The sequence below is a fragment of the Pelodiscus sinensis genome, chromosome 7 (assembly GCF_049634645.1).
Source record: "Pelodiscus sinensis isolate JC-2024 chromosome 7, ASM4963464v1, whole genome shotgun sequence".
NCBI lineage: Eukaryota > Metazoa > Chordata > Testudines > Trionychidae > Pelodiscus > Pelodiscus sinensis.
The window spans coordinates 75439702-75466330 of record NC_134717.1 but is presented as its reverse complement, the minus strand read 5'-3'; the positions used below and the strand labels follow the sequence as shown (position 1 = coordinate 75466330).

Below are 26629 nucleotides of genomic sequence, written 5' to 3'. Positions count from 1 at the left end.
CAATAGTGGAGCACCTATGGGGACACACATCTCGAAGAACCATCGTTACTGCACATAGTGTGTAACTTCTCTTTCCACATTTATGGTCTCTCAGAGATTCCAAATGTATTCAGTTTAAAAAAAGAAAAATGATTAACTGCCCACCTGCCCAACTGTGTCCTTTCTGGCCTATACAGTTAAGGCACGTCTACACTTGCTCCCTAGTTCGAGCTAGGGATGCAAATGTAGGCGACCGAAATTGCTAATGAAGTGGGGATTTAAATATCCCGCGATTCATTCACATGATCTCGCCGGCGCGTTACTCCGCTCAACAGCTGATTCAAACCAGGAAGTAAACACCGGGTCTTGTTAGTTTGAACCAAATTTGGTTCAAACTAATGTTACTCCTCATTTTTTGAGGAGTAACGTTAGTTCGAACCAAGGGGTTTGGTTTGAACTAATGCATCCCGGCATGCACTTCCTGGTTCGAATCAGCAGTTGAGCGGAGTAACGCGCCGGCGAGATCATGTGAATGAAGCGCGGGATATTTAAATCCCACGCTTCATTAGCAATTTCGTTCACCTACATTTGCATCCCTAGCTTGAACTAGGGAGCAAGTGTAGATGTACCCTTAGAGCTTAGGCTCCCAGCCTGCCTATCTGTAAGCCTATGAAGAGTCCCACTGACATTTGTTGGTATCTGCTCAATCACTAGGACCTCCCACACAGATCTGTTGGACGATGGACCAAGTTAAGACTTTTGATGATACATAAAACACTGTCAGGCCCCAAGCATAATTTTCTGGACACAGTACAAACTTGTCAGATGGGCCCCCTCACATATACATACCACAATTTGCAAGCTGGGCCTTTTCTGTATCCTTTTTCCCCTTTGTCCCCTCCATTACTGTCCCACAGCTGCCTGGGCACCACTGGAGTCAAATATAGTAAAAATTTGGGGAAGGGGGGCTACAGTTAAATAAAGCAGATCTGAAACATGCCTACTGAGTAAGAGCATGCCAATTTATAGGCACCTTTCACAACTGAATCATGTTTTACAACAGTGTTTCAGATGAGACATCATTTTGTTAATTTTTGTGATATAACAGTGTAAAATCTAAGGCGAAAATCTACTTAGATTGTAACCTTTGTGCGTGTGTGTTCATACAGAGCCTGGCACAGTGGAGCTCTGGTCCATGGCTATCTCCTAAGCACTGCCCAGTGCAGAATAAATATGGTATATCAAAGCATGTACATATAAAAGGACCTGGATTTGTATGAGATTTTCTTCCAATATAACAATGGATTTTGCACTAGTAGATTTAGCTTTCATGTTCCTAGCTTTATTTTTATCTTCTTCTAGGAGTGGAACAGGTTTTATCAAAGCCAGATCAGCTGCAACTGCCCTAATTGCTCTCTCAGGAGACAGTCTGCTTACTAAATACAAAGGTGGGAAAAACAGACTTTTAAACATTGCCTAAAGTACTATGTACTGAGTGCTGGCCAAGTCTCCAATGTGTTTTATTTTTACACAAAAAGAAAACAGTATCCTAGTGTTCATGAATGTAAGTATGTGGGGCAAAAATGTACTGCCTTACTGTAGGAAAAAGGTTCCTGCACAAGAGTTATGTCCATCCACCCATCAATTATTATTACATAACTAGCCAATTAGCCTGTCATAAGACAGGATTTTCAGGTATCTCCTCCACGTCGGTCTTCTCTCCTGAGCCTCCGGTCTCTCGCTCCGTCTCTTTCTCTCTCTCTCCTTCTCCTCCTGCCTTCCCCTCTCTCTCTCAGCTCTCCTCCGCCTTCTGCCTCTCTCTGTGTCTCTCCCTTTCTCTTCTCCCCATCCTGCCTCTCGCTCTCTCTCCGCTCTCCTGTCTCCATCGGGGATGCATGCTCATCCAGGCCCTACCCCCTGGGCATGTATGTCACCGCCCCGCCCCCCCTTCGCCTCCCGCCATGGTGCTCGGCTGACTTCTGTGCCACTTAGCCGGGCCACCGCGCAGGAGCAAATGGCCTCGCTCTCTCTTCTCCTCCTACTGCCTCGCCCTCTCTCTCTCTCATCTTTTGTTCGCCTCCTGCCTCTCTCTCCTTCTCTCTCTCTTTCTCTTCTCCCCCTCCCGCCTCTCACTCTGTGTTTCTCTTCTCCTCCTCCTGCTGCGTCTCTCTCACTTTCTCGCTGTCCTCCACCTCCTCCGTTCTCTTCTCTGTCTCCTTCGCATCCGCTCCGCTTTCCTCGTTTTGAATCCAGCGCCCTTTCCTGACGTCAGAGATGCACGCTCGTCCGGGCCCCGCCCCATGGCTGTTCCCTCTGGGCGGCGCTGTTGCCCCCCGCCATGGTGCTCGGCTGACTTCTGCGCCGCTCAGCCAGGCTGCCGCACAAGAACAAGCAGCGGAAGCGGCTGTTTGGGCCCCACGCTCCCCATGCAGCATCCCCATGCTGCTTGGGGAGCGCAGACCCCAAGCAGCCGCTTGCATTGCTTGCTCCCACACGGTGGCCCAGCTGAGCAGCGTAGAAGTCAGCCGAGCACCATGGCGGGGGGCAACAGCGCCGCCCAGAGGGACCCGCCGGGGTTTCAGCGTTACAGAGTCACAGACATTGGGCTACTATATAGATGATACCCTTCGTGTATGCATCTCAGAACAAATCACAGACAACGTGCCAGTGCCGGTAGTTTTCTTGATAGTGGCACCCAATTGTTGCCATGCAGCTTTTGTTGGAAATAAGCTACATTAAGAATCTGCCTTCTCTGGTCCTTTCCAGCTTTCTTTCAACTCTATGCTGACCCCAGTGGGAGAGAGACCCTGATCACTCAGAGCGCCATGAAGAGCCTGCTGACAGACTTACACCAGGTAATGTCATCGCTATTCTATAAGTGAAATGAGAAAATGCACATGACAACGTGTAGTCAAGTGATCCATCCTTCCTGTTTCAAGTGGGGGGGATGGGGACTATTCCTCACTTTGTTGTGCTATAGCTAAATAAAGCAGCAAGTTCCCAGCCTGCAGCTGTGAACTGAGAGTTTGTTTTGTTGGATTGAGTCACTTTACAAAACTAACTGAAGTCAGGGGGGCTCCATCTAAGCAAAGGGATCTACCATGCAGACCCATTGTTGGATCATGGCTTCAATGTCTAAACCTGTCTTTACACAGTCGAAAATCCCATTCATATCACTGTCGCTGTGGCTCAAATTTTGGCTCAATTTATGGTAGCCAGCCCCTGTAAGTAATTTCAAGAGCATGGAGTTGCACCTATGTAGAATCCTGCATAGTGTTAGCCTCCTTGGTGTCAAAAGGGGCTTCATGCAGGCAATGTCCATTTCCTGGAGCTGCTTTCTGGGTCCAGACCATAGCTACTTGGACTGTAAGCTCCTTGAGGGAGGGACCTTCTTTTGTTCTGTATTTGTCCAGGGCCTTGCACAATGGAGTCTTGGTCTCTGTCCGGGGCTCCCGTGGGGCTATGATAATACAAATAATAAGGAGCAGCAGCAAAGAGGCATTGCTCATTGGCATGGCTCTGAGAATGGCCTCCAAGAAGTGCTCAGCCAGGAGATGGTCTCAGGTGCGAGGGCGAAGGTGGGAATTTTCTCACTTCACTCTGTTTAGGAAAACATGAAATAAGTCTATGCTGGAATAAAAGAGAGTCTGTCCAAATACTGGGTCCATCGCTCTAAACCAACAGCACGAATTACTAGACCAGAGGCGTCATTATGACACATACTCAGGTTTGAAATTACACTATTGTCATGTCTCTACATTGAAACAGTCTTTCCCCAGCACAGGAAGTAAATGGTTTTTCCACTGACAGTTTCCCATATATGCTGTCACCACCTACATATTACACGGTGGTGGCAGCTGTCTTTTATTATGGCATTTTTGAACAGCTGTCTTTCTTCCTGATGTAGATCCCAGCTGCTGTGGGGGAAAGCTGTGGTCTGTCTTGTGTGGAAATTGCTATTCAAAGCTGCTTCCATGGGGTAAGTGGAATTCAGATGACTCTGGGAAATGACAATTGAAATTACCAGTATAGCACATTACAACAATTAAAGTTACCTGATTTGAATGGGCAAGCTTGCTTCCCAGCTCCAGATGATAAACATTTGACACCAATAGAGAATACTCAGAATGGTATTAGCATGGACCCCTCCCTGCATCTCTGTGGAGACCCTTTGAAAGCAGTGATATTTTATATGGGTGGAGTCTATGCTGCCATATCCTGATCATGGTTTATATTATCAGCTGTGACAGACGCAATAATTCTGTTTAAATACATGACAGAACCAGAGGTTGATATTTTTCCAGGTTCTGAACTCAGCAATAGGTGAAGAGAAATTCCTATCTTGGCTACGATCTGAACCTGGCCTTCTTCTGTGGCTTCCTACATGTCATAGATTATCAGCCACTGAAAGGGTTACACATCACATTCGATGTAGCATCTGCAAAAGTTTCCCCATCACTGGGCTAAGGTACAGCATACTTACTATGTAAAGTATTATTTGAAGTGTGTAGAGATCAGCAGAGATCAGGACCCCATCGTGGTAGGCATTTTACACGGACATAGTGAGAGATAGAGAGTGTCTACTCTGCAAGCCATTATTTTGAAATAATGGTGAGCTGGAGGACTTCTTGCTCTGACTCCTGTAACCCTAATTTTATGAAGAGTAAGGGAAGTCAAGGGAAAAGTGTTCTTTTTGCGCAAGAGTTAGTCCTCTTTCTACGAGCTCTTATGCAAAAAGGTGTGTGTCGACGGCAAACAGGGGTTTCTTGCGCAAAAACAGCCTATCAGAAAAAGCACAGGTGCTCTGATGGCCTTTCTGTTAATGGCAATCAGAGCTTTCTTGTGCAAGAGCATCCATGCAGTGTGGACGTTCTCTTGCGCAAGAAGTTTTTGCAGAAGATCTTTTCAGAAAAAAGGTTCTTGCACAAGAAGTCTGCAGTGTAGACGTAGCCTGAGTCAATGTCAGTGCTGCACACTCTGGTTGTAATCGGGACCTGATACAGAGACAAGCCTAGGCCTGGACCACCACGTTCCCCTTGCAAGCAGTGTTTCCATTCTAGACGGACATCATACCAGATGCCCCCTCGCAGCTAGGAATATAAATAATTGTTTAATTAGTTAACTGGTTAAACAACTAAAATATTCACATTTAACCAGTTAACCCCCTGCCCAACTTGGGTCACTCCATCACAGCTGGGGCCTGGGAGGTCCTACCAGCCTGCCCACCATTTATGGCCTTTCCTTCCAGCCTGGCAGTCTATCACTTCACATTGGTAGACTCTCAGTATGATGGAGCATGTTATAGCCTACAGCTCCCTGGATCCAGAAGATGGGTACATGGCCCTTAATCTCAAGGACGAAGTCAGGGTCTGACTTCAAAAAGATTTTGGAAAAGGGAAAAAATGACATTTTCAAGCCAGAAAATTTCAATTATGAGTCAAAAAGTTGTTTTGTTTTAAAGTTGTAATATATTTAGTCTAAAAGGTTAAAAAATCAAAAAGGTCAGAATCACATTTAAAAATTATCAACATGCAATGTTTCAGTTTTTCAGTTTGTGAAAATTCAAAGTTTGCAATATCTCAAATTTTCTTGAACCAAGAAAACTGTTGTCTGCCCGGCTCTGTCTATATTGTCAAACATTAGTGGATGTTGATTTCCAAGATCCCATTTCTTATATATGAAGTTGCCAGTCCTTGGAGGTTAATCTTATTCTTTCTGTTTCTCCTAACAGGTATCGCTGTCTGAAGTGCCTAAATTTTGATCTTTGCCAAGTCTGCTTCTTCACTGAGCGTCACAGCAAACCACACAAGAGGTCACACCCTGTGATGGAATGCTGTGTGCAGGTATCATCCCAATTCACTTGCCCTGTTGGTGTGGACAGTAGGGGTATGAATGTTTAACCAGCTAACAGGTGGGGGCTGCACCTCAAAAAAGATATTTTGGCCTTAGAAAGGGTTCAGCAAAGGGCAACTAAAATGATTAGGGGTTTGGAACGAGTCCCATATGAAGAGAGGTTAAAACGACTGGGACTTTTCAGTTTAGAAAAGAGGAGACTGAGGGGGGATATGATAGAGGTCTATAAAATCATGAGTGGTGTGGAGAGGGTGAATAAAGAAAAGTTCTTCTTCGGGTAGTCCCCGTGGGTGCTCCACGTCTGGTGTTGGGCTGGTCCTGGTGCCGCAAATCGGAGCTTGCCAGAGCTGTGTGTGGCCGGACCGCGTGTGTGCGAGCCAGTTTCACGCCTTTCATCTGCCGCGCGCGGTCCGGCGCCCGCCAGTTCTTCTCATCCGCTTTGGGTTGCAGACGGAGCTCCCCCTTTCTCCTCAAACAGAGGTTCCCCTTCTCCTTCAGGCAGCTACCTGAGGGGAAATTTGAAAAGAATAAAGCCGTTCCTCATTTAGCCCGAGTTGCGGGCTCCTTGTTAAAAAAAAAAAAAAAAAAAAAGGAAAAGGAAAAGAAACCAAAAAACTGAGAAGAAACAGTTCTACTTCTATGTAGTGATACTGTTGTTTTCTGTTAGCTACTGTTTTTACCTCCATTGACTCCTCGTTTTAAAAAATATATATATATACATAGACAAACCCGAACAAACAAACCGAAGAGAGACGTTTCTCCTCATTCACTGCCCTCCCCATTATCTTTAGTGTTTAACTTAAAAGGAAGGAAGGAAGGAAGGAAGGAAGGAAGGAAGGAAGGAAGGAAGGAAGGAAGGAAGGAAGGCAGGAAGACCTTTGTAATAAAGAAGTACAAGCAAAAAAAAAGCCGGTGACAGACAAAAAGCGGCGGCACTTAGGGGGCGCGAACTCTCAGCCCTTTCAGAGTGCAAAAATGCCGGGCTCCCCGGGCTTTTTAAAATATGCCAGATGCGCTGAGCCAATGCCGGTGTCAGACGGGCACTCGGCTTGTGTCCGCTGTCTTGGGGAGCACATATCCCCCAGAAGTGCACCCACTGGGGCAGCTTGAAGACCAGAGCCTGCAAGGAGCGGGAGAGTCGTTTAAAAGAGATCCTGTTCAATAAGGCTCTCATGCCGTCCACTGCCTCAGGATCCTCTGCCTCAGACCCCACGGCTGAGAAGCGGAAGGCTCCTTCTGAGGCTGTGCCTTCACCTAAAAGGAAGAGAGCCTCCCGCTCATTCCCTGCCAGCTGCTCCGCAATCGCGGGTGAGCGCAAGTGATAAGCCGGGTACCTCGGGCTCGAGGGTAACCCATGCTCCTTCGACAAAGAAGCCGGCCGGCATTCCCCGATCTCGGCAGCCCTCGGCACCAGGGCTTCTTAAAGAGCCAGCTACAGCGGCACCGGACTTGTTGGCACCGAGTGCTGAGATGCCTGCAATCACTGCTCCTCCCAGGGAGCTGTCTTCAGCACCCGCAGGGGAACACCATACTCCTGCCCAGATGCTTCCTTCTGAGCCTTTAACCCTTCAGTCTCCAGGCTCTGCACAGCTTCCAGCAGCATCAGGAAGTCTCCCTGCGTACCTCACCGGGTTTTTCTCGGGACCCATCTCCTCACCCTTGTGCTTCTACACGCCATACAAGAGATCACAGGGAATATCATCAGCGAAGTCTTTCATCTCGTCACCATTATTATAGAGAGCGTAGCTGTTCACACCAGAGATGCTCTAGATCTCGTTCTCCTACAAGACGCTCACGCTCACCGACTCGTTCACCACGAAGCACCTATTATGTCAGGTATAGCAGTACTAGGTCTTCTAGACGTTCGTTGCCTGCAGGGTCTGACCGACGTTATACGCACCATCATAGACCTGACTATATTGAATCATCTCATTGCAGTCACTCTCGATCTCATCACAGGTCTCCATGTTCCTGTCAGTCAATTAGCCCACACTCTGTGCTTTCAGAGATTCTCAAACACTCTCCGCTACGACGTACGATACCTTCTCGTTCTCCGATACCCCGATCACAAATGTCAGACCTAGAGGAAAGGCAACTCTCAGAAACTGACCCGGGCATGTCTCCTAATGCCTGCTCATCTGTGCCTTCTAGGGATGAACCGGTGTCTCTTGGCGAAACGTCACCTCTGGACGATCTTAAAGAATTCCAAGACCTATTTAAATGTGTCGCGCAATATCAGGAGGTACAACTTACTGAATCCCAGGTTAAACAGCATAAGTTATTCAAGAATTTACACCTTTAACAACAATGAAAGATTGCCCTCCCGATAGATGATGCTATCATGGAGGTAGCACAGGACATCTGGCAGATGCCAACATCAATACCGCCCACCAATAAGCAAGTGGATAAAAAGTATTTTGTCCCATCCAAAGGTATGGATTTTCTTTTTAATCACCCACAGCCAAATTCCCTGATAGTGGATGCGGTTCGCCATAAGAGCAAGATGCCCCAATTTAAAAATTCCCTACCGGATAGGGATACAAAGAAATTGGACTATTTCGGTCAAAAAGTTTACTCCTCCTCAACCTTGCTCCTGTGGGTTGCCAATTATGCTGCTCTTTTGTCAAACCATAACTTTGACAATTACTCCAAGCTCCCGAAACTTATGCAACATCTCCCTGACAATAAGAGGTCTCTCCTTAAAGCAGTTGTCCAGGAAGGGTTCACTGCGTGTAGAACATCGCTTCAGATCGCCGCGGACGTTGCCGACACAGCCGCTCGAGCGAAGGCAACAGGTATTGCGATGCAAAGAGCTTCCTGGTTATTGTCGGCGGGAGCCCCTAAGGAGTTGCAGTCCAAAGTGGAAGATTTACCATTTGACTGTCAAAAGCTGTTTGCTTCCACTACCGATGAGGTTCTCCATTCTGGCAAGGACTCTCGTACTACCCTTCGGTCTCTAGGGATGTACACGCCACCTTTCAAACGCAGGCAGTACTATCCCTTTCAAAGGAGATATGATTATTTCTCCTATAAGCAGCAACAGCAGCGTGGATCTGACCAACCTAGATTTAGACAGCGCCATCAACGCAAACGTCAGCAGCAAAATCGCTCTTCAGCTCGGCCTCCTCAGAAGCAGCAGGTTTGACTCCTGTGCGGGGGACGCGAACACATCTCCACTGGTCAACACACTAAAGCCTGCCACCACCTTATTCCACCACCGCCTGAGGTCATTTCTTCATCAATGGGCCACCATTACCTCGGACCAATGGGTCCTAGAAGTCATATCATCAGGCCTAACGATCCCGTTTGCCTCAATTCCCCCTACTACTCCTCCCACCCCCTCCCTTCTCAGGGACCCATCTCACGGGGCCGCTCTTTGGGAAGAAGTTTTTCACCTGCTCAAGATCGGAGCCATAGAGCGAGTACCCGACGAATTCCGGGGGAAAGGGTTTTACTCCAGGTATTTCCTAGTTCCCAAGAAATCCGGGGGAGGGGGGGTGGAGGGGGGGGGGTGGAGACCCATCCTCGATCTGAGGGGTCTAAATCATTTCATCCAAAAGCAGCGCTTCAAAATGACCACGCTGGCCAAGATCATGCCAGTACTAAACAAAGGAGACTGGTTCGCAGTCCTAGATTTGCAAGATGCATATTTCCATGTGACAATACACGTAGCGCACAGGCGTTTTCTGAGGTTCGTAGTGGGCAACGACCATTTTCAATACAGGATACTGCCTTTCGGCCTCATCTCAGCCCCAAGGGTGTTCTCCAAAACGCTGGCGGTAGTGGCTGCCCATCTATGCAGAACAGGAGTCTCCATTTTCCCCTACCTCGACGACTGCCTCATCAAGGGACACACCCAGTCAGAGGCACATCACATGGTAGTCGCAACTCGGGATTTGTTCGACTCCCTCGGCCTTATTGTGAACATTCAAAAATCACGGCCGCAACCAACACAAATTCTAAACTTCATAGGAGCGCGTCTCAACTCCCAGTCAGAAAGAGTTCATCTGCCAGTCGAGCATTTTCAACTAATACAAGACCTGATAAAAACAGTCTTGCAAGCTCCAACACTCCCAGTACGCGTATGCCTCCAGCTTCTGGGTCATATGGTGTCGACTACAATCATAGTGCGCCATGCAAGGCTACTCCTCAGGTGTCTGCAGCATTGGCTAAGCACGGTATACAATCCTACCAGGCACAGCATCCACAAGACCGTGGTGCTTCCGACACATGTCAAAGACTCCCTCTTATGGTGGACCGATCACAACAACATGCTGTCAGGAGCCCCCTTCCACGCACCGCAGCCGTCAGTGGAGATAACCACAGACGCTTCTCTCATCGGCTGGGGTGCCCACATGGGCGCAAAAACAGTTCAGGGCCGCTGGTCCACGATGGAGATGATGCTCCATATCAACCTTCTCGAGCTCCGAGCGGTGTTTTGTGCCTGCAAACACTTCAAGTTACACATAAGAGGCACTGTCACCAGAATTCTCACAGACAATGTAGTGGCGATGTATTATGTGAACAGACAGGAAGGTGCCCGATCCCGTTCACTTTGTGCAGAAGCTATCCGCTTCTGGAACTGGTGCATTTCTATAGTCTCATCATACTTACTGGGTGCGAACAATACCACTGCGGATGCACTGAGCAGACATTTCCCTCAAGACCACGAGTGGGTTATCCGCACGGATGTCCTCTTACCTCTCTTCCATCGGTGGGGCTTTCTGGTGATAGATCTCTTCGCCACACATGCCAATGCGAAATGCAGAGCTTACTGTTCCGGAGCAGGAGTGGGTGATCACTCTCTGGGAGATGCATTTCTCCTTCATTGGGGCACATCACTCTTATATGCATTCCCCCTTGTTGTACTCATTCCCAGAGTACTCGAGAAGATCGTGATGGACAGGGCACGAGTGATACTCATAGCCCCAGCGTGGCCCAGACAGCCATGGTACTCAACTCTTCTGCAGCTCTCCGTACGAGCACCACACCAATTGCCTTACCTACCGGACTTGCTCACACAACAGAAAGGCTCCCTTCTTCACCCGAAGTTGGATACTCTGCACCTGACTGTGTGGATGATACATGGTTCAGCGCGTCCGAGAATCTTTGTTCGGACCAGGTGAAGCGTGTTCTCTTACACAGCAGGAGGGATTCCAGCAGGAAAACTTACCTGTCCAAGTGGTCTAGATTTGTGCGCTGGTGCGCTCCTAAGCTTCTAGACCCTCTTGTTTCACCACTACATGTGTTACTGGACTATGTCCTCCAGCTACAGTTGACTGGACTCTCCATCTCATCACTTAAAGTCCATGTGGCGGCGATAGCTGCTTTTCACTACCCCGTTGAAGGCAAGTTGGTGTTTTCCCATCCCATGATGACTAGATTTCTCAAAGGATTGGCTAACCTTAACCCACCACGTAGGCCTCTGCCACCTGCATGGAGTCTTGACTTGGTGCTTGATGTCCTAACTCGACCGCTGTTTGAACCATTGGCCACGGTACCCGTGTTGATGCTTACAATGAAGATACTCTTTCTTCTTGCCATAACATCGGCACATAGGGTGAGCGAATTAGCCGCACTGATGTCAACACCTCCCTATACAGTTTTTAATGCAGAATCAGTGATACTGAGATCTCATCCAGCCTTTCTACCTAAAGTCTGCACAGATTTTCATATAAATGAACCAATCATTTTGCCATGTTTCTATCCAAAACCTCATACCTCTCAGCGTGATGCTCTTCTGCATACGCTGGATGTTCGTAGAGCCTTGGCATTCTATATAGATAGAACCCGTACTCTGCGTAAGACGGATCGCCTCTTCATTTCAACATCAGGGCCTTCTAGGGGCATGCCCTTATCAGCCCAGCATATTTCTAAACTGGTTGTCTCTTGTATTACGACTTGCTATACTATTTGTAAAAGCCGCTCACATCACAGCCTAGGGCCCACTCAACACGAGCAGTTGCTGCGTCTGCAGCTTTCGTGAAAGGAGTCTCTCTGCGGGACATCTGCCAGGTGGTGACTTGGTCTTCTACTGCCACCTTTTCAAGGCATTATGTAATTGTTCAGCACTTCTCCTCTGACTCAGCGGTAGCCTTAGCAGTGCTGCCTAGCGTTCAGAATCCTGATTCTGAAGCCCACGTCTAACTGAGATTACTGCTTCGGAGTCACCAGATGTGGAGTACCCACGGGGACTACCCGAAGAAGAAGAGGAAGTTACTCACTTCGTGCAGTAACGATGGTTCTTCGAGGTGTGTCCCTGTGGGTGCTCCATGACCCGCCCTCCTCCCTGCTTCGGAATCTTGTCTTTCTGTCTTTCAGATAGGTGGTGAGACGAACTGGCGGGCGCCGGACCGCGCGTGGCAGATGAAAGGCGCGAAACCGGCTCGTGCGCGCGGTCCGGCCACACACAGCTCTGGCAAGCTCCGATTTGCAGCGCCGGGACCAGCCCGACACCAGACGTGGAGCATCCACGGGGACACACCTCGAAGAACCATCGTTACTGCACGAAGTGAGTAACTTCCTCTTATTTATTAGTTCCCATAATAGAAGAACTAGAGGACACCAAATGAAGTAAATGGGTAACTGGTTTAAAACTAATAAAAGAAAGTTCTTCTTCACGCAGCGCGTAGTCAACCTGTGGAACTCTTTGCCAGAGGAGGCTGTGAAGGCTAGGACTATAACAGAGTTTAAAGAGAAGCTAGATAATTTCATGGAGGTTAGGTCCATAAAAGGCTATTAGCCAGGGGATAGAAATGGTGTCCCTGGCCTCTGTTTGTCAGAGGCTGGAGAGGGATGGCAGGAGACAAATCGCTTGATCATTGTCTTCAATCCACCCTCTCTGGGGCACCTGGTGCTGGCCACTGTCGGCAGACAGGCTACTGGGCTAGATGGACCTTTGGTCTGACCCAGTATGGCCGTTCTTATGTTCTTACGTTAAGCCCCTCTGAAATCAATGTGGTCTCCGAAAGCCATATGAGACAAAGGTAACCTGTGGAACTCCTTGCCAGAGGATGCGGTGAGGGCTAGGACTTTAACAGGGTTCAAAAAAAGAGCTAGATAGATTCATGGAGGTTAGGTCCATCAATGGCTATTAGCCAGGGTGGGTAGGAATGGGGTCGCTAGCCTCTGTTTCTCTGGAGGTGGGTGACAGGGGAGCGATCACATGAGGATTACCTGTTGTGATCCCTCCCTCTGGGGCATCTGGTTTTGGCCACTGTCGGCAGACAGGACACTGGGCTGGATGGACCTTTGGTCTGACCCAGGGCTGTTTTTGTTTTTATGAAATCAGCTTGCAGAATTAGGGTCTAAAGGTGTGTGGTCATTAGAAAATAAGGTGCCTTTGAAAGCAGTTGGCACACTTACTCTTTAAGCCAAACTGAGCACAGACTTTACTTGGCTCAGAAAGTACTCAATAGCTCAAGTGAAAGCAGGATAAATGGCTACTAAATTGATATAGCCCATTGTTTACAAAACCCCCAGGGGGTATGTGGGAAATGTCAGTGCTATTTTTCTTTACTATAGTGACACCTTGTGGTAGTTTTATAATCAGTATAAGGAATGAGCAGACAGCACATGGGTTGCATTTTTTTTCCTGTTTGCATGTGCCCAGTGTCCATACAGATGTACTAGGTGCATAATGAGCATGAAGTGCTCCCAGATCAGAATGGCAGCATTTTACACCCACTTTGCACAGCAGGAGGGTGGACAACTAGGTTCCTTATGGTCTTTCAAGCACACACTTTAAAATAACCACTGGAGAGGCAGTAGGTTCATTCCTATCTACAAAACAAAATCAGGGTGAGTGTTCGGTTTTAAGTTCCCAGGCAAACTAGGGAAGAACAACTAAAGTTAGTCAGCATCCACAAAAGTCTACAGTTACATTTTCTTTCTAGTGGATAGAGGGAAGAACATAGCATCATTTAGCTTTGTCTGGGACTGTGTTGACTGACTTCTGAGCAATGCTTGTTTTAATTCCACTCCCTTCTCTGTTGCATGTTATTCCAGCAGATGTCAGCAAAGGAGAATGCAAAGGTCTTTTTTCGCACTGTCAGAAACAACCTGCTTCCCGAGCGCTGCAGAAGAAAGGAGGCTCAAAGAAGGCAGACACTGGAAATATTCTGGGAAATCTCCTCCCTCCGTCATGCTCAAGCACTGTGAGTGTGTCAGTCCCAGGGTATTTATATTGTTATAAATATATGTTATCTGGTGAATCTAAAGAGACCAGACCTAGCTTCAGCACATTCACTACCTCCATCTAAAAGAACTAAAATAGAAACAATTTGGAAAACAAGCTGAGCCTATAAAGTAAATGACTGATTTGATGAATGAAATATGGATCAGTGATCAGTCCATAAAACACAAACGATGACTACAAAATAGAAGGGCATGGGAAAAGCAGCTTCTTTCCATACTTTAAAAAAAATATCATTCATCTGAATAAGTCTTTGCATAACATAAAAATACTATGCCCACAAAGTAGCTGCAGAACCGTTAAGTAAACAAACCGGAGTGGCTCATTAGCAGCTTTCCTAAAGTGGACCTGAGGCATCACCATATTACAAGTGAGCATGAAGTTTTGGAGTGTCAGTTACACTATACCATATCCCCTCCTTTGGGGAGTGGCCCTGGGGGTGGTCGTCCATCAGCCTGTGGGATACTTGGGAGCAGAACAGGTGAAACAATGAACTGGAAGGCAAGTGACCTTTTTGCAGCAACCTTCTACAGGTGTTTGAATATGATGGTGCTAGGGGCCTTACTAGTAGCCATCTAAATAAACAATAAAGATGGAATTAAAATTATGAGCACTATTCACAAACAAGCACAATTTTATTTTGTTTTCTCTCCCTCTATCCTTCCTACCATAAGCTCGTTGTGCCATATTTTATCACACCTACTCTTGGGCCCAGCTTTGCAATACTCACTACCAGACAGTGCTTCCCACTGTGAATAACCCAGTGAAGTCAATGGGGCTACTCTGTGCCCTTTAGACCCAGCTAGCTGACCGAAGTCTGTTAATGCCATTCCTGAATGACCCATGGTTTTTCAAATTATTGAGGTATGAGAAAAAGCTTCCCTTTGGCTCCCTGAAGGTCCACTGCAGTACTTTAGAGCTATGATTGTTTTTGGCCTCTACCATCCTATGGTTGGGAGGGACAGGGTATCACAGGGACCTGGCTCAGAGGCAGCAGCAGCGGGTGTCATCTCCCTCCCCCCCCCAGACACATGGCTTTTCAGCAGAGCAGGGGGCAGAGTGCCCCACCCCAGAGAGCTCCAGTTCCCATCACCTGTGGAGAAGCGAGGCTCAGCAGGCCAGGAGGAGGCATGGCAGAGCAGAGCAAGCTGCTGTGCCACTCAGGCTCCCACTACCTGCCTGGTGAGTGGAAGGTGGGGAGGCGACCCCTGCTGCTGTCACCACACCAGGCTTCCATAATCCCCCAAACCACGTTGCTCGAGGGAGGGGGCAGAGGGACAAGGATGGAGATTGGGAAAAGGATGGAGTGGAAGGAGGGGGGAGCCTGTTTGGGAGGGTTTGTCCCAGGCCCCACACTCCCCTCCGGATGGCCCTGAGTACATGAATGAGACTGAAGAGGTCTCTTAACCATGTGCTGTCCCGTTGCACAGGGCTGAACTTCACCCCTTCATAATTCTGAGTTCTTGTCTGCCTAATTGGCCTGTTCGGTTTGTAAATATCCACCAAACAGGTCTTAAATGAAACTGAATTTCATCCTTCCCAACAAAACAGAAGTTTTATTTGTGATTTTAGATTGCAGGGAAAGGCACCTAGGAGTTTTCCTGTTGAGCTTCTCATTTCATCCTCTCCCTGGTTTTGCTTTCTTTCCTGGTGTACAGGCCCTCCGCAGAGCTCTGCATTTCCCCACAGCCTGCCCATCGTTATCTAGCCTCTCCAGCATACAGACCAACCCCAGGGGTACCCAAGCACTTAGCTGAAAAGTCACCTGCAGTGCAGCACATTGAGAATGACAACTGGGCACCAGTACAGGACAAGACATCAGCTCAGGTGAGGGAAAAAGAGAGCCAGCCATCTTGAACAAATCAGGCTGAGTATTGAAGAGGTGTGGGGAGAGCCAGACCAATTCTCAATCAGCTTTCAGACTGCCTATTAAATACTGAACCTAAGATGTTCCCTTAGTTAACTTCAGCCCTGGGGGGGAAGCGGGCAGGAAAATGTAGGGGAAAACAAACTGGGAACCTGAAAATTTGTGAGTCATCCCTTAAAAAACTTGGCCATATTTCAATATTGGTGATTGTAGAAGAGTTGACTCGCCATTGTCTTACCCTCCTAGTAGAGCTTGGCTGATGCTGTTGACAGTTGCTCTAGCCCCGCCGTAGTCTGTTTCATCTTGTAACTGAGGCCTCTGGCCAGGTTAATTTTAGTTTCCCCTGTTCTGAGGTAACAAACAAACTAACACATTATAGTCCCAGTGTCCTTACAATAGGTCTTCACACCCCTTCTCTCAGGGCTTCCAGTCCTTATTCCCCTTGCAAGGGGCTTCATGCCACCCTTCCACTGGCTGGTAAGGAAACACAGGTCCTCCCAATCGACTGTCCAGGTATCCCAGGTTATGAGCAGCAATAGTCTGCTCTGTCAGACTCTTTGTGGCTGCCTCCCTGGGCCTCTTCCTGCCACATACGGTCATTATGTCAGGTCTCCTGCAGTGACCTACTCGTCAGGCCCTATTCAGCTCATCCAGCCTGATTAATCTTCATTTATACAAAGTGGAACATCTTCAATGGGAGAGATTGAGGGAGCCCATCTCAGAATATCCTGGTGCCCACTGATTCGAGTGTTCAGCAAGGAGAGAGCAGATTCCTTCTCTTTATCAGGTGAAGGGGGCACTTGAACCAGAGGTCTATGAGCCTCTCCCCAGCAATTAGCAAAAACTACTTTGAGTCCTTCACTCCAGAAAGAGATAAGCACCACCCCTCTCACAGGCTACGTCTAGACTGCATGCCTCTTTCGAAAGAGGCTTTTTCGAAAGATACTTTCGAAAGAGCTTCTTTCAAAAAAGAGCATCTAGACTGCAATCTCTTCTTTCGAAAAAGTGAGCCGCTTTTTCGAAAGAGAGCACCCAGGCAGTCTGGATGCTCTTTTGAAAAAGCCCTGTTTGCATTCAAGAACGCCTTTTTTCGAAAGAGCACTTTCAAAAAAAGGCGTTCTTCCTCGTGAAATGAGGAGTACCGCTGTCGAAGGAAAAGCTGCGTTCTTTCGATTTAATTTCGAAAGAACGCGGCTGTAGTCTAGATGCAGGTGACGTTTTTTCGAAAAAAAGGCTACATTTTTCAAACAAAACCTGCAGTCTAGACACAGCCACAGAGATAGACATTTCCACACACCCTTCTTGTCAGTATATCTCATTGGCTAGCTTTAGGCAGCTCCCCACTTAGGGCATGAGTTATTCTGAAATAACATGGTGCGCGTCTACACAGCAAGCACATTATTTCAATTTAAATACATTTGAAATAACAGGCTCCGACTTCTGTAAGGGAAGTCGGGGGAAGAGTGCTCTATTTTGAAATAAGTGCTATGTAGACATGCCCAAAGTCAAAATGAGCTATTTCGATTTAAGCCAAGCAAGTTGCATAGCTTATTTTGAGTTTGGTTCTTCTGCGTACATGTGCCCTTAGTTTTTGGGTTTGTTAATTACAGTCTAGCTCCATTCTTTGTGTAGGGAGCCTAATCCCCTAACTCAGGCTTTGTAGATCAGTGTTGTTCTTGTGATTGGCAATGTACCTAAAAGTAAGATAACACTGAGCACAAAGTAAGATAACAACAAAGGAGCATGAAGCTAGGTAAGGTCCCTACCACCACAATCTCCTCACTTTCCTCCCCGCCCCCTCCAAGACCTGGCAAGGTTCCCTGGAGACTTGTCATGCTGGCAGTTGACTTATTTAGTTTCTCTGTAGGCTGAGAATTTTCTGAGGAGCTTTATTCTCCTTTCATGTTTCACACCGACATCATGCAGGTTTTTGAGTTCTGCTTGAAAAGACACAGACTGGAAGTCCTCGAGTCGTGTTTTGTCAGAAGGTAGATATCAGTTACACCAGGTATATTCTAAATTAAAATGCTTACATGTTTCTGAGGATCTGCTTCCAGGCATGGTGGAAAAGTATGAGCTATAGATAAGTATCCAGATTATCTGTTAGAAATGTGCCAATATGTCAAGTTAATGGCAGTCAGTTACCTCAAGGCAAAAATTGAGACATGCCCTAAATATTACAGCAAGGTTTAGAAAGTAAATATGATTTTAAGCAGCACAATGGTAAAATTCAAAACAGAATTTTCTCTTTCTTCTCTAGACAATAGCCTCTATCAAGGCAGAATTGTTAAAAGCTCATGAATCCATCAGAGTCCTTCACAGTGAGAAGAGGTGGGTAGGTGTGTTAACAACAAATCTGAAGTCTAGTGGAGATAAGTATTTTAATATTAAAACCAGATAACCTCTCAGTTACAACCCTTCCTTTCCAACTCCAAGCCAGAACAAAGCAAGAAGGGTTTTTATTCTTGTGCAATGTGTGTATCCATCAGATATTTTTTCTAGCTGTCAAATGCTGAGATACAGATCTAATGTGCATTGTTCAATAAGACAGCTTGCAAGTGCTAAGAGAGTCTTAATTCTGCCATGTGGACATCAATTTAATGAGCCAATTTTCTGCTGGTATCAATTGGCATAATTCCATGTAAGTCAAAATAACTGTGCCAGTTTAAACAAGGGAAAAGTCTGGCCTTACATGGATCAGTAATATGTACACAATATATACAATTAGATGCAGTGTATGTTAATTGTGGCCTCTTATTCTGTTTTCACATTCTCAAGGCCTGTGCCAGAGAACTTCATTAATATATATTCTCACTTATTATATCCCTTTAAATATTGTCACAATAATGCACCTATTTTTATTGGTTCATGAACACAAGCAAGATATTTCTGCTCCTATCATCCCTGAAAAGAAAAAAAAAAATCTCACACAAATAGTCTTCCTTTAGACTACTGTAACATTATCCATTTTATTTACTACAAATACAAGCAAAAATATTCCATCATTTCCAGAATACAAGTTGGAAATTACTTCTATGCTGCGTCTACACTGGCATGATGTTGCGCAAATACTTTTAACGGAAAAGTTTTTCCATTAAAAGTATTTGCGCAAGAGAGCATCTATACTGGCATGTGCCTTTGCGCAAAAGATTTGCTTTTGCGCAACAGCATCCGTGCCAGTGTAGACGCTCTCTTGCGCAAGAAAGCTCCAATGGCCATTTTAGCCATCAGGCTTTCTTGCCCAAGAAATTGATGTTACCTGTCTACACTGGCCTCTTGCGCAAGAACACTTGTGCAAGAGGACTTATCCCTGAGTGGGAGCGTCAGAGTATTTGCGCAAGAAGCCCTGATTTCATACAGTAGAACAGTGGTCCCCAACCTTTTGGGGCTGCCGGGCGCCTGGGGGCGAGGCCGCTCACTTTGCAGCCTCGCCAGTGCCCCCCTCCCCGCTGACTCTGATAAAGGCAGCAGCGCGGGAGCAGGCGGATAGGGGGCATCAGGTGGCACTGCAGAGCTGGTGCTGGGGGGAACCAGCTTTTAAGTCAGCTTCCCCCAGCACTGGCTCCTACTCCTCCTTTGCTACATCTGATACAGGGGCAGCAAGGAGGGGAAATGAGAACAGTCGACTAGATTAATTGATAAACCTAGGCAGCAGGGGGCAGCAGCAGAGCGGATGGGGTGAGGGGAGGATGGGAGGGATTGTGGCAGAGGGGGAACGGGAGAGGTTTATAACTTGGATGCCATGGTGGCGCGTCCAAACAAGTGCACATGACTCAATATCGGTGCACAAAACAAAACTCACTCTGCTCACGGATGGAAAATCTTAGAGGGAACACTGCCCAGTACCACCCTGGCTGCACCTTTTCCATCTTCCCATGTCTTGGGCTTCCTAGAATGTACCTTGTGCCTACACTTGCTATGGAAACAGCTTAGCTCTTGGAATACTAGCCCCTGCGTTGGGGTATTCCCGGAATGGAAAGGTTCTTATGCCTGTGCTATGGCCCTTTTGCACCAACCCCGCTGCAACACTTGTTCTCTCTCATACCCTGCTTAAGGGAATTTTCATGGAAGGTAATTTAATCCAGTAAATGTGGACCCTCTCTGTTGCCTGTAGGTATCTCAGAAAGCAGTTAAACAAATGGAAAGACAAGATGCTGCTCCTCCACAACACCCAGGATGACAAAACCTGCCAACAAGAAGCATTGCTCCAAGTCCTGATAGCAAACCATGAAAGCACGCAGGCAGAGCTGCAGCAAATGAGACTGGAAATAAAGGTAGACCAAATGCATCAAGAATTGTAGCAATTTAGTTATTGGCATACTCTGACCACTGTTTTTCAAGCACACCATAATTATCTCATGTTACTTTGTACTTCCCCTGTTGTCTCTTGTCTTATAGATACAGGTACATAGATAGATTGTAAGCAGGGACTCTTTTTGTTCTGTGTTTGTGAATCAGGGGCTTATTGTGCTAGAGGCTGTACAATGGGGCTCCAGGCACTACAAATAAATAATAATAATGATGATGAGTGAGAGCATGCTTAGAGAAATTCTAACCATAAAAAAGTCTTGAAAAAGAATTGCTCAGTACATCTTAAGCAAGACTGGACAGTTCTGTCTAAAGAACAATCTTGTCAAGTGATAAGAATTAGAGATCTAGTCTGGTAATTAAAGAAAGGCTTTCCTGGATGTGGATCAATACCTTTTTTTGGCTTTTTTCTTTCTGAGCATTTTAATTCTGATCCATTTAAAGTAACCCTGGATTTCTAAAGTTTAAATGATGTTCTCACTTCAAAATATTAGTTCATGTGCCATGCAAATACATCTCATCTTATAGTTGGATATATATACACTTTGTTTGCATGAGTCATACACACACACACACACACACAAATATGCATGTACACATTGCATGGGGGATGCTCTCACACACACAATTTGATTTTCATAGTTAAATTCTTTTAGAATCATTTTCCTGAAATTTAAATCTTGAGCTACTATGTTTTCCTCCTTTTACAGGCACAGTAAGACAAGGTACATCTACACAGCAGCGTTATTTCGGAATAACTAACGTTATTCTGAAATAACAGAGTGCGTGTCTACACTACAAGCCATTACTTTGAAATAATGTTGTGCTGGAGGACTTCTTATTTTGACTCATGATAGCCCTCATTTCATGAGGAGTAAGGGAAGTCGGAGAAAGAGTGTTCTTCCTTTGACTTCCTGCAGTGTAGTCTGCACCAAAAGCCAAATTAAGCTATTTTGACTTAAGCTATGCCATTGTCATAACTGAAGTTGCATAGCTTAATTCAGCTTTAGCTCTGCTGTGTAGAGGTGCCCATACTGCATCTTGAGACTGAAATCACAATAAGTAGAGACATTGAAAATTGGGGAAATGAAACTTGTGTACAATATAATAAGACACAATACACTGAACACAGCTAAGTAAAAGAAGCACTGAGAGACAAAAAGGAATCCTTTAAAAAGTGCAAGTTAAATCCTAGTTAGGAAGGACAAAAAAGAATGTGAAGAACAGCTAGTCAAAAACTCAAAAAATAATAGCCATACAAATTTAAATACATTAGAAGCAGGAAGTTTGCAGAACAACTAGTAGAACCATTGGACAATGCTAAAGGAGCACTTCAGGAGAATAAGACCATTGAGCAGAAATTGCAATCAGTTCATTGCATCAGTCTTCATAGTTGAGGATCACAGACTCATGGGGTTGGAAGACACTTCAGGAGGTCATCAAATCCAACTCCCTGCTAAAAGCAGGACCAATCCCAACTAAGTCATCCCAGCCAGAGCTTTGTCAAGCCAGGACTTAAAAATCTCCTGGGTTGGAAATTATACTACCCCTCTAGGTAACCTATTCCAGCGCTTCACCGCCCTCTAAGTAAAATAGTTTTTCCTAATATCCAACCTAGACCTCTCCCACTGTAACTTGAGACCATTGCTCCTCGTTCTGTCACCTGTCACCACTGAGAACGCCTAGCTCCATCCTCTTTGGAACCCCCCTTTTAAGCAGTTGAAAGCTGCAATCAAATCCCCCCCTTCACTCCTCTCTTCTGTAGACTAATTAAGACCAAATCCCTCAGACTCCCTTCATAAGTCATGTGCTCCAGCCCCCTAATCATTTTCATTGCCCTCTGTTGGACTTTCTCCAGTGCATCCCTGTCTTTTCTGTAATGAGGGCCCCAGAACTGGACACAATACTCCAGATGTGGCCTCACCAGTGCTAAGTAAAGGGGAATAGTTACTTCTGTCTATCTGCGGGCAATGCTCCTCCTAATGCATCCTAATATGCCATTAGCCTTGGCTACCAGGGCACACTGTTGACTCATATCCAGCTTCTCATCCACTGTAACCCCCAGGTTCTTTTCTGCAGTCAGTGCCAGTCGGTCCCCAGCCTGTACCACTGCTTGGGATTCTTCCATCCTAAGTGCAGGACTCTGCACTTGTCCTTGGTGAGCCTCATTAGATTTATTTTGGCTCAATCCTTCAATTTGTCTAGGTCACTCTGGACCCTATCCTTACCCTCCAGCACTTCTACCTCCTCCCCCACCCCCAATAACTTAGTGCCATCTGTGAACTTGCTGAAGGTGCAATCCATCCCCTCATCCAAGTCATAAAGATGTTGAACAAATCCAGACCCAGAACTGACACTTGGGGCATTTTGATTTACACCAACCACAACCAGACATCGAGCCATTGATCACTACCCACTGAGGCCGAGAATCTGGCCAGCTTTTTATCTACTTTATAGTCCATTTATCCAATCAGTAGCTCTTTAACTTGCTGGCAAGAGGGAGACCATATGAAAAGCTCTGCTAAAGTCAAGATATATCATGTCCTCTGCCTTCCCCATATCCAGAGAGCTGGTTACCTTATCATAGAAAGTTACTGGTCAGGCATGACTTGCCCTTGGTGAATCCATGTTGACTGTTCCCAGTTACTTTCCCCTCTTCCAAGTGAGCTTGTTTAGTCTGCAGAAGAGAAGAGTTGGGGTGGGGATTGATAGCAGCCTTCCACTTCTTGAAGGGAGGTTCCAAAGAGGATGGGGAGAGGCTGTTCTCAGTGGTGTCAGATGACAGAGGGTATGTCTACACTACCACCCTAGTTCGAACTAGGGTGGTTAATGTAGTCATTCGAAGTTGCAAACGAAGCCCGGGATTTAAATATCCCGGGCTTCATTTGCATCTTGCTGGGCGCCGCCATTTTTAAATCCCCGTTAGTGCGGACTCCGTGCCCACGGCTACACGCGGCATGGAGTAGGTAGTTCGAATTAGGCTTGTCACGTTACTCCTTGTCAGCATGGCGGTCAGTTTCTAGCGAAGTGCCCCAAGGTTCGGTTCTAGGACCGGTTTTGTTCAATATCTTTATTAATGACCAGGATGAGGGGATGGATTGCACCCTTAGCAAGTTTGCAGATGATACTAAGCTGGGGGGAGAGGTAGATACACTTGAGGGCAGAGATAGGGTCCAGAGTGACTTAGACAAATTGGAGGATTGGGCCACAAGAAATCTGATGAGGTTCAAAAAGGACAAGTGCAGAGTCCTGCACTGGGGACGAATGAATCCCAAGCATTGTTACAAGATGGGGACCAACCAGTTAAGTAGTAGTTCTGCAGTAAAGGACCTGGGGGTTACACTGGACGAGAAGCTGGATATGAGTCAACAGTGTGCCCTTGTAGCCAAGAAGGCTAATGGCATATTAGGGTGCATTAGGAGGAGCATTGCCAGCAGATCTAGAGATGTCATCATTCCCCTTTATTCGGCTTTGGTGAGGCCACATCTGGAGTATTGTGTCCAGTTCTGGGCCCCCCACTACAAAAAGGATGTGGACGCATTGGAGAGGGTCCAGCAGAGGGCAACCAAAATAATTAGGGGGCTGGAGCATATGACTTATGAGGAGAGGCTGAGGGAGTTGGGTCTGTTTAGTCTGCAGAAGCGAAGAGTGAGAGGAGTTTGATAGCAGCCTTCATCTTCCTGCAGGGAGGTTCCAAAGAGGATGGAGAGAGGCTGTTCTCAGTAATGACGGATGGCAGAACAAGGAGCAATGGTCTCAAGTTGTGGTGGGAGGGGATATTAGGAAAAACTATTTTACTAGGAGGGTGGTGAAGCACTGGAATGGGTTACCTAGGGAAGTAGTGGAGTCTCCATCCCTAGAGGAGTTTAAGTCTCAGCTTGGCAAAGCCCTGGCTGGGTTGATTTAGTTGGGATTGGTCCTGCCTAGAGCAGGGGGCTGGACTTGATGACCTGCTGAGGTCTCTTCCAGGTCTATGGTTCTATGATGCTATGATTCTATAATTAGACAAAACAGATAAAGGAAACAATATTATCCTCTTTTTAGAGGTGAGGAAACTAAGTCATGGAGATTCACTGATGGGAAGGAACTAAAACCAGATCTCTTGAATATCATTTCAGTTCTTTAACCACAAGACCATCCTCCCTCTTTAATGGCCTTTGTATCAGGCTTTGTAAAAAAAAAGGTTTCCTGTGTTGTGTTCATTTTAGGCAATGTTACAGCCACCAAACCAGTCTTCATTTGTATTGCTCCAAAATATGATGCCAAAAAGTGAGGACCTGTGGGAGGAAAGAAAACTTCATAGTGGATCAGATTCGGCTTTGGCAAAGCCTATGCCCACTAGCTGCACTGAGTGGAAGTCCCTGTCTCGCTCCTCTGCAGAAAAAAGGCAGCTACCACAGACACAGACTAAGCCAGTAGCAATGAACCCAGGATCATCAGGCACTGCTTTGGGGTCAACACTCCTGCAGAATGGCAATCCCTTAATGAGAGAGCATGAAAAATCAAAAGAGAAAGGGATTCCTCAGACAGATTGGGAGGGGAAATCACAACCTGAAAATGCCAGCAACCTTCCCCAAGGAATTATGCCCAGAGCTTGTAGTCCCATCGCAGCAGAAGTGCCATTTAATGAGAAGGAGATGAGTGAAGAGGAGGAACTTAAGAAGCTACTGCTGAAGCTGAAGGATGCTTTGTGTCTCCAACTGCAACCAGGTAAGAATTTTAAAGTCAGAGCCTGTACTGAGCAAATATTGTTCAGTCTTTCTCTGTCATTATATTTCACTTTTGGAAATGTTTCAGAGGTTCAGCAGGTTTGTTCCCTAGAAGTGTGTGCTCATTTTCTTGACTTCCCCAAGAATTTGAATTCTCATCTGAATTTCTTTCACTGATTCAAAATTAGTCTAAAAAGGACGGCCACAAAGTTCACATCCATTTTTCAGAAGAGGGGATGTGCCTTCATATCTCCTTTTTGCAGGAGTCCCATCATAGTAATGATGGCACCTGCTGTTTTTCATCAATCTGAATTTAATTTGATGAGATTTGTTGCGTAAGTGTCTTTTGTTTCTAGACATACAGTAACTAACCCTTAACATTACCAGAGAACTTTTACAGGGAAATCTGAAATTCATGGCAGACAGTCAGTCTCAGTGTTCCCAGGGAGTAACCTGGGATTCTGAAGAATCTGTAGTAATCGGTCTCTCTCTGACCAGAAGTGGCTAGATTCACAGGTCATCTGCATTACAGTGGATGGGTTTTCAAGGGCAGAGGGAAGTTGGATGTGAGAAAAGATAAAATAATTATGTAAAAATGAGCTAGGATGATTTAAAAATCATTTAAAACTGCTTATATTCTGAAATCAATAACATTCTATTAAGCCTTATGCCAGGCCAAGGCACTTTCAGCAAGCCTTACTTTCAGTAATGAGGATATAAGGAGGAAAGCCAGAGGATAAAGCCGTTTATCCCCCCTCCACAGTTACCTTGAATTGGAGTTTGAGAGTCATTCAGGGATTTTGCTGCATTCAGGTGTTCTGAAAGAGTTCTTTTTTTTCCAGCTCAGCAGTCTGCTACAAAGCACAATCTGCTCTCCACATCTGGGCATGTTTGCAGGTCCTTCTCTGACCTTATCAACCATGTGACTTTGCCAGCTTGGAAGTAATGGGATGCCAGTATTAGCCTTACTACTTCACTGTACTGTTGCCCAGGTAATTACAGCCATGTGTCATCTCTAAAGATGCTCAGATATTGAACTGTCGTAATCTAACGGAATGGAGTCTTCTGTGGTGTTAGAGAAGGAATTCTCCCTTCGAAAAGTACCATGTATTCCTAGACTATTCCTAAAATAAAGAAAATATAGAGCCACGTCTTGGCCAATGCACATCAATATGCTTCCATTGACTTCAGTGAATCTATGCTATCATACACAGTTGATGATGTGGCCTGTACTATCTTTTCATTACTATAATATCTGATAATTGCTTGTGTTTTGGGAAGCGGTATTCTTTCCCCCACATGCACATGTGGCAGATAACATATCAATGAGACTGGTGAGCTAAAGCTATCCACATTGCATCAGTTTGAGAAGCACGGAATAGAAGGAGTAAATCCTTAGTTGTCCATCTTCTCCAAGTGCCCATTGTCTCTAATATCTGACAGTTAGGTGTTTTCATTTTTCTAAATTAGCGACTTAATTGGTGAGAAGGAAGATCTATGAACAAATTAGAAGCAGTTCATTTCTTAGAAGCCCCTTCCCTTACTTAATATGTATATATAAAAATAAACCTGGAACTGTTAAAGAGCTTAATGTTACTCAAAGCACTTTGAACACTAGAAAAGAAAAATGTTTGTTTTTCTTTTGTTACTAGCAAGTGTAGTCGCAGAGTCATCTGCAAACAAGTTCTGAATATATTTCCAACACATTCAGAACATTGA

The 26629-nt window shown here is 46.0% G+C and overlaps 1 protein-coding gene across 3 annotated transcripts in view; it reads left to right on the top strand.

The window, feature by feature from the left end:
* The window catches only part of DYTN (dystrotelin), a 45682-nt gene extending 19353 nt beyond the window's left edge, over window positions 1-26329 (top strand). For 2 of the 3 annotated variants that reach the window (XM_075934356.1, XM_075934357.1), the window contains 11 exons: window positions 1342-1427; window positions 2746-2834; window positions 3887-3958; window positions 4284-4447; window positions 5711-5822; window positions 13843-13988; window positions 15685-15853; window positions 18154-18224; window positions 20008-20167; window positions 24410-24911; window positions 25753-26329. In XM_075934356.1, coding sequence (XP_075790471.1) covers window positions 1342-1427; window positions 2746-2834; window positions 3887-3958; window positions 4284-4447; window positions 5711-5822; window positions 13843-13988; window positions 15685-15853; window positions 18154-18224; window positions 20008-20167; window positions 24410-24911; window positions 25753-25856 — 1675 coding nt within the window. In that variant the 3' untranslated portion in view covers window positions 25857-26329. Of the gene's footprint in view, window positions 1-1341; window positions 1428-2516; window positions 2653-2745; window positions 2835-3886; window positions 3959-4283; window positions 4448-5710; window positions 5823-13842; window positions 13989-15684; window positions 15854-18153; window positions 18225-20007; window positions 20168-24409; window positions 24912-25752 lie in introns of those variants that run through there. The other variant, XM_075934358.1, reaches the window with a different exon arrangement.
* The last annotated feature ends 300 nt before the right edge of the window (window positions 26330-26629 follow it).